This window comes from Lethenteron reissneri, chromosome 59 (assembly GCF_015708825.2).
Source record: "Lethenteron reissneri isolate LAM-NWPU_2019-01 chromosome 59, ASM1570882v1, whole genome shotgun sequence".
NCBI classification, from domain to species: Eukaryota; Metazoa; Chordata; class Hyperoartia; order Petromyzontiformes; family Petromyzontidae; genus Lethenteron; species Lethenteron reissneri.
In genome coordinates, this window is record NC_083837.1 from 6,997,568 (window position 1) to 7,012,059 (window position 14,492).

The following is a 14,492-nucleotide window of genomic DNA, read 5'->3' on the forward strand; positions in this document are numbered from 1 at the left end:
CCCCATTAACCACGATAAACGAGGGATCACTGTACTCCAACTGTAAACGTCGAGGTGGGTTTACTCTCCAACACACAACCGGTGTGTGGCTGTATTCGTAACAAAATGGCCACGTGTTGTTCACGTGACACAACCTTGCTAATTGGCTCTGGCGGGTGGTGGGGGCGGGCTTTGCAGCAGCACATCCGCACAGACGTGCAGTATTTGTCTGCTGCTGCTATAAGTGTCCAGAATGATGGCTTTAATCTAAGTTGTCTTGTGGTTGTTGTTGTTGTTTGTCTTACATCCCACTGGGATTTTTGCACAGCGTTGGTGTACGGTGCTTTTTTTTCTGGAAGACCTTGCAGTTTTTTCATGGATTTTTCTGTTTGTGCATAGTCACTTTAAGATGTTTTCTTGTTCATGTTTTTGTTTTTTGTTTGTTGTGGTTGCACCCGATTCAAAAGCCGAATGGCTCACAGGGCTATACCAAATACATTAAACTGAAAAAAAAACTGAAAACGTGACGATGATGAGCCTCTTTGTTGAGCTCTCATTTGTGATGGCCAGGGTCACTTCTGAAAAAAGAATTACAAAGTTGAGCGGGGCCTTACCTGGTAAAATAAAATAAAAATTTCAAATAGTTCAGTTCAAACGACACATGTTTATTTACGCGATCTAACCCCCTAAAAACTTCTATTTTGAATACAGGGACTCCTCTACTTACGAACATTAGACTTAAGAACTTTCAGAGATACGAACAAACCTGTTCCGTATGTCCAGTTGCAGCTGTTCGGACCGAGAATCGTAAGTTCAACCACCGCGCAATAGATGGCAATGGTTGCATCTACATCTGCAGAACCTGAAGAACCAACGGCATCTACAGGAGATTCGACAATTTTTGAAGCCATTCCCCGTGTATAGTGCACATGCCGTACAACACGTTAGGAATCGACAGGAGTAAAGTTGACTTGCAAAAAATCGACTTACAAACAGACCTTTGGAACCGAACTTGTTTGTTAGTAGAGGAGTGCCTGTACATAAATACATATGCGGGCTGTTCTGCAGTGTTGGGCTTCATGAGGCCGTGGGCCGGTTTGGAATGGAACCGCGTCCCTGCCCACAGGTTCACCCTTTATACCCCTCGTCAAATGAAATCACCAGTAATTGAGCAGCTCGAGAGAGAGCGAGAGATAATAACTCTCATTCGGATCAGAATTTACTCACGTACACTTCGAGTACATTTATACCGGACACCATCACAACCCTGGTGAAGTCGTACTTTCAGGATCTGCAGTTTTGCTTCACCACCTCAGAGTTCACCACCTCATGGCAATGCCTGAATGTAGGTATAATGGCGGGATGTACCATTTCTCCATTGGCATTCATAATGGCAATGGAGGTTATCATCAGATCCTCAAAATGGGTTGCTGGTGGACAGTGAGTCGACTCTGGTTTTCGCCTCTCTCCACTCAGAGCCTACATGGACGACATTACAACATTGACCACCACTGTCCCATGCACCAGGAGACTGCTCAGAAAACTCGAGGAGAACATCAGCTGGGCCCGTATGAAGATTAAACCATCCAAGTCACGCAGCATCTCGATTGTGAAGGGAGTACTCTGTGACCTGAAATTCTTCATCGGAGATGACCAAATACCAACAGTGTCTGAGCAGCCGGTAAAAAGCCTTGGAAGGTGGTATAATGCAAGCCTGAAGGACAAAGACCAGGTGCAACAGCTGCGCAAAGACATCAGTAGTAGCCTACAGTCCATCGACAACACCCAGTTACCTGGAAAGTTAAAGGCCTGGTGTCTGCAGTTTGGTCTCCTACCCCGGGTGTTGTGGCCCCTAGCAGTGTATGAGGTTCCAATCTCAATAGTGGAGAAGATGGAAAGAGGAGTCACGAGCTACTTAAAGAAGTGGCTCGGAGTTCCACGATGCCTTACCACCATAGGCCTCTATGGAGATGGTGTCCTCAAGCTGCCCCTCACCAGTCTAACCGAGGAATTCAAGTGTGCAAAAACCAGGCTCCAGATGACACTGAATGAATCTCGAGACCCAGTGGTGAGCAACAACGCGCTGACCTTGGGCGCAAATGGAGGCCAGGAAAAGCAGTCCAGGAGGCAACAGCAACAGCAGCCCTCAGACAGTGTGGGTCATGTTCAGCAAGGGAGAGGAGGCCTTGGGCTAACTAGCCGTGCTACTTGGAGTAAGGCCACTGCACCAGAGCGGCGGAAGATGGTAGTGCAGGAAGTATGCCATCAGGAGGAGGCTGCAAGGTGGGCCAAGGCAGTCTCTCTTGCCAAACAGGGACAGTGGACTCGATGGGACAGTGTGGAGAAGAGGAAGATCAGCTGGACGGATCTGTGGGCCATGGAAGCGAGGCGGTTGAGCTTTTCCATCAGAGCAACATATGACGTCCTTCCAACACCAGTTAATCTTCACCAATGGTATGGTGAAGATCCGGACTGTGCCCTCTGTTCCATGCCAGCCAACCTCAGGCACATTCTCACAGGGTGTAAAACAAGCCTCACCCAAGGACGCTACACTTGGCGTCACAACCAAGTCCTTAAAAACCTTGCGTCCGCCCTGGAGGACAAGCGAGCTGCCACCAACTCCCTACCACCCCCAGCAGCATCACACCCCTTACGGACGACCTTTGTCCGCGAAGGGGCTAAACCACCGAAGAGCGGCTCTACACCAATAGAGCGAGACCAGCTGCACTTGGCCCGCGACTGGAAAATGCTAGCTGACATTGGCCGGCAACTTGTGTTTCCTCCGGAGATCACAACCACCACCCTAAGACCTGACATGGTGCTCTGGTCCCGTTCGCTCAAGAAGGTCTTCATCATTGAGCTCACAGTACCCTGGGAGGACTCAGTAGATGAGGCTTATGAGCGAAAACATCTGCGCTATGCCGATCTAGCTGCCGAAGCACGGCATCATGGCTGGAACACAGAAGTCCGACCAGTGGAGGTGGGCTGCAGAGGTTTTGTGGCAACATCTACAACCAGACTGCTTAGAGACCTGGGAATTAAGGGCCAGAGCCAGCGTTCAGCAATCAGAGCTGTATCGGAGGTGGCAGAAGGCAGCAGTCAGTGGCTCTGGATGAAGAGGAAAGACCCCAGCTGGGCCCCAAAGTGAGAGGGCCAGGAGGTATGCAGTCAACAATGCTTGACTCAGGGAGGAGGACGCCCCTGCCATGCATAGTCCCATGGGATGTTGGCTATCAACAACAAGGCAACTCCTATGACTAATTGGGAATGGGACGCAAGCGTAGGATTGATCACCCTGTCGCTGGCCGCCTTTGGGGAGGGTGTATAGTATGAAAGGCCGAAACACCCTAGGAACCAAAGGTTCACTACTGACGATGCGCTCCCCAAATTTCACCAGGCTCACTGTTCATGAACTCTTGGAAGTGCTTGCACAAAGGATAGTAACATCTCATCCTGTGTTCTTTGGAATCTGAAACTCACGCGCGTTGAGTAAGCGTATTTAGAGAAAAAAACATCTGTTCATGTTGCTCAGATTATTTTGCTGCTATACGTGATGGGCCACTTTGTTGAGTTATCGTTTGTGATGGCCAGGTGGTTTCTGAAAAAATAAGCCAATATCTCAGTTGGCTTTACCTTTTAAGATTAAACAAGATATATCTGAAGTGATTTGTTTATCTTTCCTATACTTTGCACTCCTATCGTGTTTTTGTATTGTATTTGTTGTTGTAATGTTCTGATCCGCCCCTACTGGACATCTGTGGAAAAAAAAGCATTATAACTCGTCGGATTTTTCCAATATCAATAAATATTCTGATTCTGAAGTATTTTGAACTTCTTTCACACCGTACATATCCAACCATGCTAATCGGTGGTGCGGGCGAAAGACAACAAACTACACACAAAATGCAGTTCGAAAGAAATAAGTTAATGTGTTGTGAGCGATCATCTCTTAAGGCCAACTCTATGCACATATACACACACACCTGTGCACGAAAAATCATGCACACATGATACACAGCTGTAGCCAAACAAACATGCGTGCACATCTGCACAAAATAACATCCAAATAACTATTAACTTGGGGTTCACAGCGGTGTTGTGAGGGTGGGAGATTCAGGGCACCACTGATGCTATTAAAAATGCTGCGTCTCCAATTGCCAAATTAGCGGTCGGATGTATCGTAGAGCAAGCGGTCCCTGCTGTTTACGACGTCGCAATGCGATCCTGGAAACCCCTTCATTGTGTAATAAAAGGACTCGAACACTTCTTTCTGTCTTCGTGTCTTTATTCAGGTTCACGTCTTTACCCACACGGCACTCTGTTATAACTCCTGTATTTGTAGCCCCCGGCTATTCACTGCTATTATAGCTTCCTCTCCCCTCTGACTCTCTGCTTCATCTACTGTAACCTCCTCCCTGCAGACTCGCTGCTACCCCTATGCAGACTCCCGCTTCTACCCCTATGTGCAGACCCTCTGGCTGTCACTGTATGCAGACCCGCTGCCCACCCTCTCTGTGCAGCCCCGCTGCTGACTGCAGCCTCCTCGCTGCTTCGGGTCGGTCACCGCTGGCCAACGGTGCCGATCCTCGCTCCCCCCGTGTTCGTGGCGATCTCACCACACCCCGCTTCGCCCTTCGTGGCCTTCCTCTGTTCCTGGTTCCCCGTCACTCCTCTTGCTCTTCCGGTTCCCCTCCTTCTATACTCAACCCCTCTGCCCCCCACGTGACCTAACTCCTCCCCCCCTGACGGCACCTCAGAAGGGCCGTTTACAACCGCATTACATCACCCTCCCCCCTAAAGAAAATCCAGCCGACCTCGGCTGAATTGCAACCTGAAAAGCAATGCGGGTGTAAAGGGCCAACACGCAAAAAGACACGAAGCATTGAAGAACATTATAACAATAACACAACACAACACAATCTAACGAAACGTGAGGGATTTCGAGCGAGTACGGGTAGCCGGGCCGTCCCGGACGGTCGGCGACCCACCCGCCGAGCGGGAACGTGGAAGGGTTTTAGGGGCGACGGGCGCAAGTTCTTCCGTCGCCATTGGAGGCCCGCCACTGTCCCGCTCGCGTCCAGAAACATCCCGTACTCGCGTCCGCGGAGGGATAGGAAGAGCTGCAGGTCCCGTGGGTTCTGCGGCTCCGGTCGGCGTCCCACAAGCGGAAGGTCCTCCTCCCTGCGGTGTCACGGCCGGCTTGTCTGTGCCGGAGGGTCTTTCTTTGGGGCGTCCGCGATCGAGGCCTCCTGCTGGGGCGGCCCCGGAACCCGGGCCCAGCAGTCCCTGGCATAGTGGCCCCGACGGCCGCAGCGGAAACAGTCGACGTCGGGTCGGCGCGCAGCAGGCCCCCCGTCCCGACGTGGCCGCGCCGGCGGCGGAGCCCGCGGCCCCGGCCCGCTTCGAGCCGGCCACGGAGTGGAGGCGGCCGACAGCTCCTTTGGGCCGGTCGCATCCGGCACGTACACGGCCTTTGTAGGGTCCCACCCTACGGCCCCCCCATCGACGACAGGACCGCCCGTCCACGCCGTGACTTGTTTCCAGCGGCGGAGATTGAACTGAGCGTCCAAACACTTGGCCACGGTCCGGGACGTGAGTTTCTCGTGACCGCACGCCGGCATAGGAATGCCCAGATCCCGGGATAACTCCAACATCTTCCCCAAGATGAGAGGTTCCAGCAGGTCAGGCTCCGTCTCCGGGTAAGCGGCCATCGCGAGTTCCAGCACGGCGCCCCTGTACGCTACAGGCGACTCCTCCGGTGCGCGTTGCCGCTGCACGAAGCGGCGATGGGCGTCATCCGGTGGCTCGTACGCGTCCGCCATTTCGTCGAACACTCCACGCAATGTTTTCTTCTTCGCAGCTTTTATAGAGCGAAAAAAACGAACAGACTCATCGTCAAGGAGAGTCGGAAGCACCTCCAGCGCCTCGGCGTCCGTCCACCTTGCCGTTCGTACCGCCGCCAAAAATCGACAAGCGAACGCACTCCAATCGCCCCCGATGGAGAACTCCTTAACAGTTGTAAGGTGACGACTGCGGCTCCTTGGCTTGCTTCCGTCCGTCACCGACTCTTCCGGCGGCAAGTTCAGCAAGGCGTCGCAACGCGGTGTCGCCAAGATGGCGGACGATCCTCGTGGCGGCCCCAAAATGGCGGCTTCCCGCCTTCCGTGGTGCGCCACGCCCAAGATGGCGTCTTCACGCCGCGTGGCCGATGGCGGCGCCATCGAAGACGACCCGGGCTCCTGCCGATCACCACCATCACCTTCCAACGCCGCCCTTGGCGTGACAAGGTCACACAACTCCGTGATGACGGTTTTTAGGGTCGCCAGTTGCTCCGCCATCCGGGTCCATCTTAAATCTTCGTCCTTCAACGCAGATGGGTCGGACGCAGCGGCAACCTCCTCCACACCCGGGCCCTCACGGATCTCTCCCTCCGCCGAAGTGAAGCCGACCTCAGGAGGAAGATCGTCGTCGTCCGATGATGAAGCCGACGCCGGAGATGGGATATTCTTCTTCCTCAGTTGTTTCGCCATGCCGTTTCACTTCTGACTCCAGTGTAATAAAAGGACTCGAACACTTCTTTCTGTCTTCGTGTCTTTATTCAGGTTCACGTCTTTACCCACACGGCACTCTGTTATAACTCCTGTATTTGTAGCCCCCGGCTATTCACTGCTATTATAGCTTCCTCTCCCCTCTGACTCTCTGCTTCATCTACTGTAACCTCCTCCCTGCAGACTCGCTGCTACCCCTATGCAGACTCCCGCTTCTACCCCTATGTGCAGACCCTCTGGCTGTCACTGTATGCAGACCCGCTGCCCACCCTCTCTGTGCAGCCCCGCTGCTGACTGCAGCCTCCTCGCTGCTTCGGGTCGGTCACCGCTGGCCAACGGTGCCGATCCTCGCTCCCCCCGTGTTCGTGGCGATCTCACCACACCCCGCTTCGCCCTTCGTGGCCTTCCTCTGTTCCTGGTTCCCCGTCACTCCTCTTGCTCTTCCGGTTCCCCTCCTTCTATACTCAACCCCTCTGCCCCCCACGTGACCTAACTCCTCCCCCCCTGACGGCACCTCAGAAGGGCCGTTTACAACCGCATTACAATTGTCGTAAATCAGGACCTCTGTTTTCTGATAGACCAGCGGTTCTTAACCGTTACTGCAGCCTTGCATCCCTTTGGTTCTCAATCGTAAAAAAAAAGTATAATATTAAGAAATACACAGGGTTTGATGAAACAAAGTAGTTGTACTTACGTGCCCATGCTTAATTTGTGTTTTCGATGATTTACCTTCGAGAAAAAAATCTGGCTGCGTCTCGCACCCCCAGAACGGGCATCTCGCACTCCCAGGGGGTGCGTGCACCCCAGGTTAAGAATAACGACATTGCCATAGACGGTCGAAACAGGAGAGACGTCACTTGCCGGTGTGTCTTTTTTCTCTTCTTTTTCGTATTTATCAGCCGTTTTTATTTAGCGGGGTTTATGAAGAGGTAAAAGTCGTCCACACAAAACAACTCGAGAATAACTAAAGGCTCGGAAACGCCGGGAGACGTCGGAAAACCGGAATGCGGAATGAATTTACGTTTGGGAATCATGTCGGATAGTTTAGTAGTATAAACGTAATACTGTATGTGGATTGTCGCAAATCTGACCATCGTAAACCGGAGACCACTCTGTGCTCCAGTATTACATTTCAATGATTATTAATGTTTTAATATTTCTGTATACATTTGGTAGCTCCCTCAGAATCCATGACCATGGCCTACAGCCCTGAAAGCTCCTACATTATTCCAGCCCTCAATATTTCCCTGTCACCAGGGATTAATTTGGCTCTGAACATTTTCTGTAACGCTCCAAGGATTAATTTTTTTTCCTCTCTCAGTATATTCTGAAATGCTCCGAGGCTTGCTCGCTTGCAGTAAGGGATTATTACCTAAGGGCACTACCGCTGAGCACAGATTATGCCTTTCCAAAATTTAAGCCTTTGTTATTTGTACCCTCCATTGCTGTAATCTTCATTTCTATAAGCCTGCCAGGTGGATGCGGCGTGCCAAAATAATTCCCGGCACAGTCTTCCGGACCTTTTCCAGCTGAAATTAAGGACTTCATTTTGAGCGATTGCATGCCAATTTTGCAGCGGTTTCCCGATCTCTCTGGACACGCGCAACCTTGGCAACCCTCAAAACATCCTCACGTCATAAATGATTAATGAGCATTTGGAAAACTCTCCGCTGCCACCCCACATATTGCAATTCACTACTCTACGGGACAGCTGGAAAAAACCTTAGCAAGCTGCAGCGTGTAGAACAATCTTTGCCACTTGTCGTGATGGATACTGCAAGATACGACCGTGTCCGTCCAGTGCTTGCCGAGCTGCATTGGCTTCCGGTTGCCGAACAAACACATTGTAAGGTCGCAATCATCACACACAAAGTGCTTGCCACAAACGAGCAGCAATACATTTGCTGATCTCGTCAAGGAGCATAAATTACCATCACGTGGGCTCCAGTCATCCTCGCAGTGGGGGCTTTTGGCCGGCGGTTGAACAAAGACAGTAACCGAATCGCTGCGCTTTCAGATACGCTTCTGCGGCCGTCTGGAACGCTCTTCCTTCTGACATTAGGAAGCCACTGGGAGCTATGCACTTTTAAATAATCGAGATTGACAAATTAATTTCTTTAGAACTGTTTTTTGTTGTTTTGTTTCGTATGTTGTCCTTCCCTCTGCACTACCAATAGGCACCGTTGGAAAGGATTTCAACGTGCACGCGTACAAAACAAAACCGATGTATCTGCTCCAGTTCCACTGAGCACTCCTCATGGCCTCACGGCCACCGGCACGTGTCCACGATCCACAACCCGGGAAGAGCTGGCGTGCGCACGCGGTATGTTCGCGCGGCGCGAGCGAACGCACCTTGGCCTTGACGTCCAGCATGTCCATCTCCACGTCCAGCTTGCCCTTGTGCTCGCGCCAGCGGCACAGGCGGCCGAGGGCGCGCACCGCTGCCAACAGAAGCTGCACGGCCGACTTGGGGCTGGGCACGAGGTTGAAGGGCACGGGCAACGTGCGGCCCTGCTCGAAGTACGAGATCCAGAGCTTGGCGCGAGCGAACTTCCACTCCACGTCCGAATCGTCCTGCCGGTGAAGTATTTTTTTCGGCATGAGAACGACTGTCAAATACATATTTTTTTAGACGCACACAGACAAATATCCCCGGCGCAGCCTGTGACAGACTGTTGGGGCAAGTGCTGTTAGCGAGTCGCAGCACCTATGAAGGCCGGCACTGTGGCACACGAGGGGGTGGGTTGGCCAGCACCAAGCCCGGCCGCCTTTGTCTCCCCAGTGGTGATGTTTTTACACTCCGCACCAGGTACTCATTTGAGGCGAGTCAATGAGTCTCTCTGTGATAGCCAGGTCGCTTCTGAAAAATATCTACGTAGCTCAGTGGGCCTTACCTCCAGATAGCATGGTTGGCTAAGTACGGTGCGAAAGAAGTTCAACATCCGTACAGACATACATTCGTCGCACCGTTTAGGAAGGCATCCGCGACATAAACCGGAATGATTACCGTGCAGTGCAACAATGGGCTCTTGCTGCATTGCCCTCTGGCTGACGATTGTGTTATATACAGGAGATCATCGATTATCTGGTGGCTTTCTGCACGTTCTTAAAAGGCGTTATGTTTTAGGTGCTGTTTGTATGTGTTTTCAATTTGTTTACAATATAAAAATGTCAATAAATAAACAGACAAATAAATATCCTATTGTGAAGAGTGACTATTTACTGTACCATACTTACCACTCCGATCTCGAAGACTCCGCATCATGGGGTGTGATGTATGTAGTGCCGCTAGGCTCTTGTTTCAACACAACCACTCGAGTTTGATGATCGCCGGACTGATGCAGCCTTGAGAGCGGTGCTCCGGCGAACGCCGAATAACACAACGCACTTTTTTGCCAGATCTCACCGTCTGTATTGTTTTTATCACCGTCGTTATAAGTCATGAAAGATGTAGACACGTGTAGTATTGTCATTGTTCAAGGTGTATGTAGTGTATAATGTACCGTATATACTATCTGACGCTGAAATCAAGCGCAGCTCCTTTTTTTTTGTCACACACACGGTGCCGATTGCCGGACTAGGTTACAGCCTTTGGAGCGGTTTGTTGTCGGTTTCACCGGATCGGCCCGGGACCGCCGGATAAAGTTGGAAGCCGGATAATCGCTCCACCGGATAATCGGTGATCGATTTTACATCTTAATTTAACAACTACAAGCTCTCTTTATATATATTTTGTTGACGTGAAGGCAACATTTAACACGTAGGCTTTCGCGACCAATATCGCCCATAATAGAGGAGTTGTTTTTGGGTTAGATCGCGTAAATATCTAAATGTGTCGTTACAACCCACCACCACCCGACACAGCCAACTAGTAAGGTTGTAAATGTTGAGGCTTGGCTCTCCAACACACCGGTGTGCTGTACTAGTGACGAATTGGCACGTTCTGTGTCGGGTGGTGGCGGGTTTTAACGACACATTAATATATTTACGCGATCTAACCCAAAAAAAAATCCTCTATTATGGGAAGCAACATTGTCCGCCCCCCACATTCCTCACCTCGATCTCCTGGTAGGAGCTGTTGATCATGGCGATGAGCATGTTGAGCAGCACCACCACCATGGTGACGTTGTAGACCCCGTAGAGGATGTAGCCGATGTTCTCGATGAACTTGTGGTTGTAGTTGATGACGACCGAAGCCACCTCGGAGAGGCCGAAGATCGACCAGAAGAGGGTCTTGAAGCTTTCCTCAACTCTGCGCGTGTTGGTGCGGCGCAAATGATCGGTGGTGGGGGGAGGGGTAAAAGGGGGGGGGGGGGATAAACGTCAACAATTCCCGGGGGGCCAAGGGAATTGCAGCAGCATGGGGCACGGAGTCTGATACGATACGGTCAATACACGGCTGGACGAGAGACCTCCTGCCACTTAACCACATGGGATGCATAGATAAAATAAAACTACCACACGCATGGCCCGCTGAGCTATATACAGCTCGTTTTCATAAGCGACCTGGCCGTCACAAATTATGGCTAAGCGAAGCGGCTTAAAACGTGGACATTTATAGCAGCCAAATACTCTTAAACGCGTGATGTCGATTCTAAATGTGGAGGGAAAACCCGGAGGACCCGGAGAAAAAAATCCACGCGACCAAGGGGGAGAGGAAGACACCGCAGGATCGAATCCACGACCTCCTGTATATCAGTGGCGCGGGTGTAATAATGAGAAAATAATAAACCATGGGTTTCATTGCAATGCCCACTGATGGTCACTACGTAGACCCACAGCCGTGGTCGCGTGGTGCTGATGCATGGTGGTCACGTGGTCTTCAGAATCATTCAGATTTTTTTATTTCGCCTGGAAGAATCCGTTGAAATACAAAGCTCTTTTCTACCGATGTCCAGTAAGGGGCGGGTCAGTAAGTTACAACAAACAATATAAAAACACCATAGGGGTACAAAGTAAAGGAAAGATAAGCAAGTCACGAGATAAAACCAAATAAAGTATATAAGTACATGGTTGTCAGTTTATCAACATAAATATGCCTCGGTTAAATGTCCTTGATTGAGCACGGTTCTCCTCACAGCACGGTTGGCTATGTACGGTGCAAACGAAGTTCAAGATTACATACATACATTTAGCCAATAAACCAGCCTAGAGGGCCTTGATTTAACCGGCCTGAGGTCTGGTCAATTGCATTGCCTTCCACAGAGCCCAGCAGCCTATAATGCATCGTGGTTGTTCATCCAAGCACCCGCCAGGCTCAACTCTCCTTCGCTTCTGATATTTGGATGAGGTGGGCTGCATTGCGGGTAATTTGTGTGTATATATACCTTGAACTTCCTTCACACCGTACGTAGCCAACCCCGCTCATCGGAGGTGCAGTGTTAGTCTATGGGTAGTATTGAGTCTATGGGTAGTGTTGAGTCTATGGGTAGTGTTGAGTCTATGGGCAGTGTTGAGCCTATGGGTAGTGTTGAGCCTATGGGTAGTGTTGAGTCTATGGGCAGTGTTGAGTCTATGGGCAGTGCTGAGTCTATGGGTATCGTTAGTCGATGGGCAGTGTTGAGTCTATGGGTAGTGTTGAGACTATGGGTAGTGTGAGTCTAGGAGTAGTGTTAGTCTATGGGCTGTGTTGAGTCTATGGGTAGTGTTGAGTCTATGGGCAGTGTTGAGTCTATGGGCAGTGTTGAGTCTATGGGGAGTGTTGAGTCTATGGGCAGTGTTGAGTCTATGTGCAGTGTTGAGACTATGGGTAGTGTGAGTCTACGAGTAGTGTTAGTCTATGGGCTGTGTTGAGTCTATGGGTAGTGTTGAGTCTATGGGCAGTGTTGAGTCTATGTGCAGTGTTGAGACTATGGGTAGTGTGAGTCTACGAGTAGTGTTAGTCTATGGGCTGTGTTGAGTCTATGGGTAGTGTTGAGTCTATGGGCAGTGTTGAGTCTATGTGCAGTGTTGAGACTATGGGTAGTGTGAGTCTACGAGTAGTGTTAGTCTATGGGCTGTGTTGAGTCTATGGGTAGTGTTGAGTCTATGGGCAGTGTTGAGTCTATGTGCAGTGTTGAGTCTATGGGTAGTGTGAGTCTACGAGTAGTGTTAGTCTATGGGCAGTGTTGAGTCTATGGGTAGTGTTGAGTCTATGGGCAGTGTTGAGTCTATGTGCAGTGTTGAGACTATGGGTAGTGTGAGTCTACGAGTAGTGTTAGTCTATGGGCTGTGTTGAGTCTATGGGTAGTGTTGAGTCTATGGGCAGTGTTGAGTCTATGTGCAGTGTTGAGACTATGGGTAGTGTGAGTCTACGAGTAGTGTTAGTCTATGGGCAGTGTTGAGTCTGTGGGTAGTGTTGAGTCTATGGGCAGTGTTGAGTCTATGTGCAGTGTTGAGACTATGGGTAGTGTGAGTCTACGAGTAGTGTTAGTCTATGGGCTGTGTTGAGTCTATGGGTAGTGTTGAGTCTATGGGCAGTGTTGAGTCTATGGGCAGTGTTGAGTCTATGGGCAGTGTTGAGTCTATGGGTAGTGTTGAGTCTATGGGCTGTGTTGAGTCTATGGGTAGTGTTGAGTCTATGGGCAGTGTTGAGTCTATGGGTAGTGTTGAGTCTATGGGCAGTGTTGAGTCTATGGGCAGTGTTGAGTCTATGGGCAGTGTTGAGTCTATGGGTAGTGTTGAGACTACGAGTAGTGTTAGTCTATGGGCAGTGTTGAGTCTATGGGCAGTGTTGAGTCTATGGGCAGTGTTGAGTCTATGGGCAGTGTTGAGTCTATGGGCAGTGTTGAGTCTATGGGTAGTGTTGAGACTACGAGTAGTGTTAGTCTACGAGTAGTGTTAGTCTATGGGCTGTGTTGAGTCTATGGGTAGTGTTGAGTCTATGGGCAGTGTTGAGTCTATGTGCAGTGTTGAGTCTATGGGTAGTGTTGAGACTACGAGTAGTGTTAGTCTACGAGTAGTGTTAGTCTATGGGCTGTGTTGAGTCTATGGGTAGTGTTGAGTCTATGGGCAGTGTTGAGTCTATGTGCAGTGTTGAGTCTATGGGTAGTGTTGAGTCTATGGGTAGTGTTGAGTCTATGGGCAGTGTTAGTCTATGGGCAGTGTTGAGTCTATGTGCAGTGTTGAGTCTATGTGCAGTGTTGAGTCTATGGGTAGTGTTGAGTCTATGGGCAGTGTTAGTCTATGGGCAGTGTTGAGTCTATGTGCAGTGTTGAGTCTATGTGCAGTGTTGAGTCTATGGGTAGTGTTGAGTCTATGGGTAGTGTTGAGTCTATGGGCAGTGTTAGTCTATGGGTAGTGTTGAGTCTATGGGTAGTGTTGAGTCTATGGGCAGTGTTGAGTCTATGTGCAGTGTTGAGTCTATGGGTAGTGTTGAGTCTATGGGTAGTGTTGAGTCTATGTGCAGTGTTGAGTCTATGTGCAGTGTTGAGTCTATGGGTAGTGTTGAGTCTATGGGTAGTGTTGAGTCTATGGGCAGTGTTAGTCTATGGGCAGTGTTAGTCTATGGGTAGTGTTGAGTCTATGGGTACTGTTGAGTCTATGGGTAGTGTTGAGTCTATGGGCAGTGTTGAGTCTATGGGTAGTGTGTATGTTGAACTTCGTTCGCACTGTACTTAGCCAACCGTGCTAATGGGAGTTGCGGGGAAAGGACAACAACACAATAAATGTGGCCGTTGGAGAAACACAAAAGGATTATTAAAAATGTGATGAAGACTTTAAAGGTTGAATAAAGTTACCTATTTTTAAATTGTGGTACAGCGGTTGCTGTGGCGCTACGAATCCGGTAATCCGAGTTCAACAACCTTCGCTGAGCCGCACTGACCAGCGTGGTGAAGCATGGCCCCAAAAAAAGCCATGAAAGACATGGCTTGGTGTAGCCTCCACCCATTGGTGGATTAATATTCATATTAAAAGAAAGTGAATTTTAATTATGCAATGAAAATATGTCGACCAATTTTGCAAAATTTGATTTATTACGTAATC

At 50.0% G+C, this 14,492-nt stretch overlaps 1 protein-coding gene across 2 annotated transcripts in view; it reads right to left on the minus strand.

Annotated features, from left to right (window-relative positions):
- Positions 1-14,492, minus strand: part of LOC133357662 (short transient receptor potential channel 7-like) — an 85,383-nt gene that overhangs the window by 5,568 nt on the left and 65,323 nt on the right. For both annotated transcript variants that reach the window (XM_061575744.1, XM_061575742.1), the window contains exons 10-11: positions 10,584-10,779; positions 8,880-9,101 (exon numbers count right to left, since the gene is read on the minus strand). In XM_061575744.1, the coding sequence (XP_061431728.1) occupies positions 8,880-9,101; positions 10,584-10,779 (418 nt within the window). The remainder of the gene's footprint in view (positions 1-8,879; positions 9,102-10,583; positions 10,780-14,492) is intronic.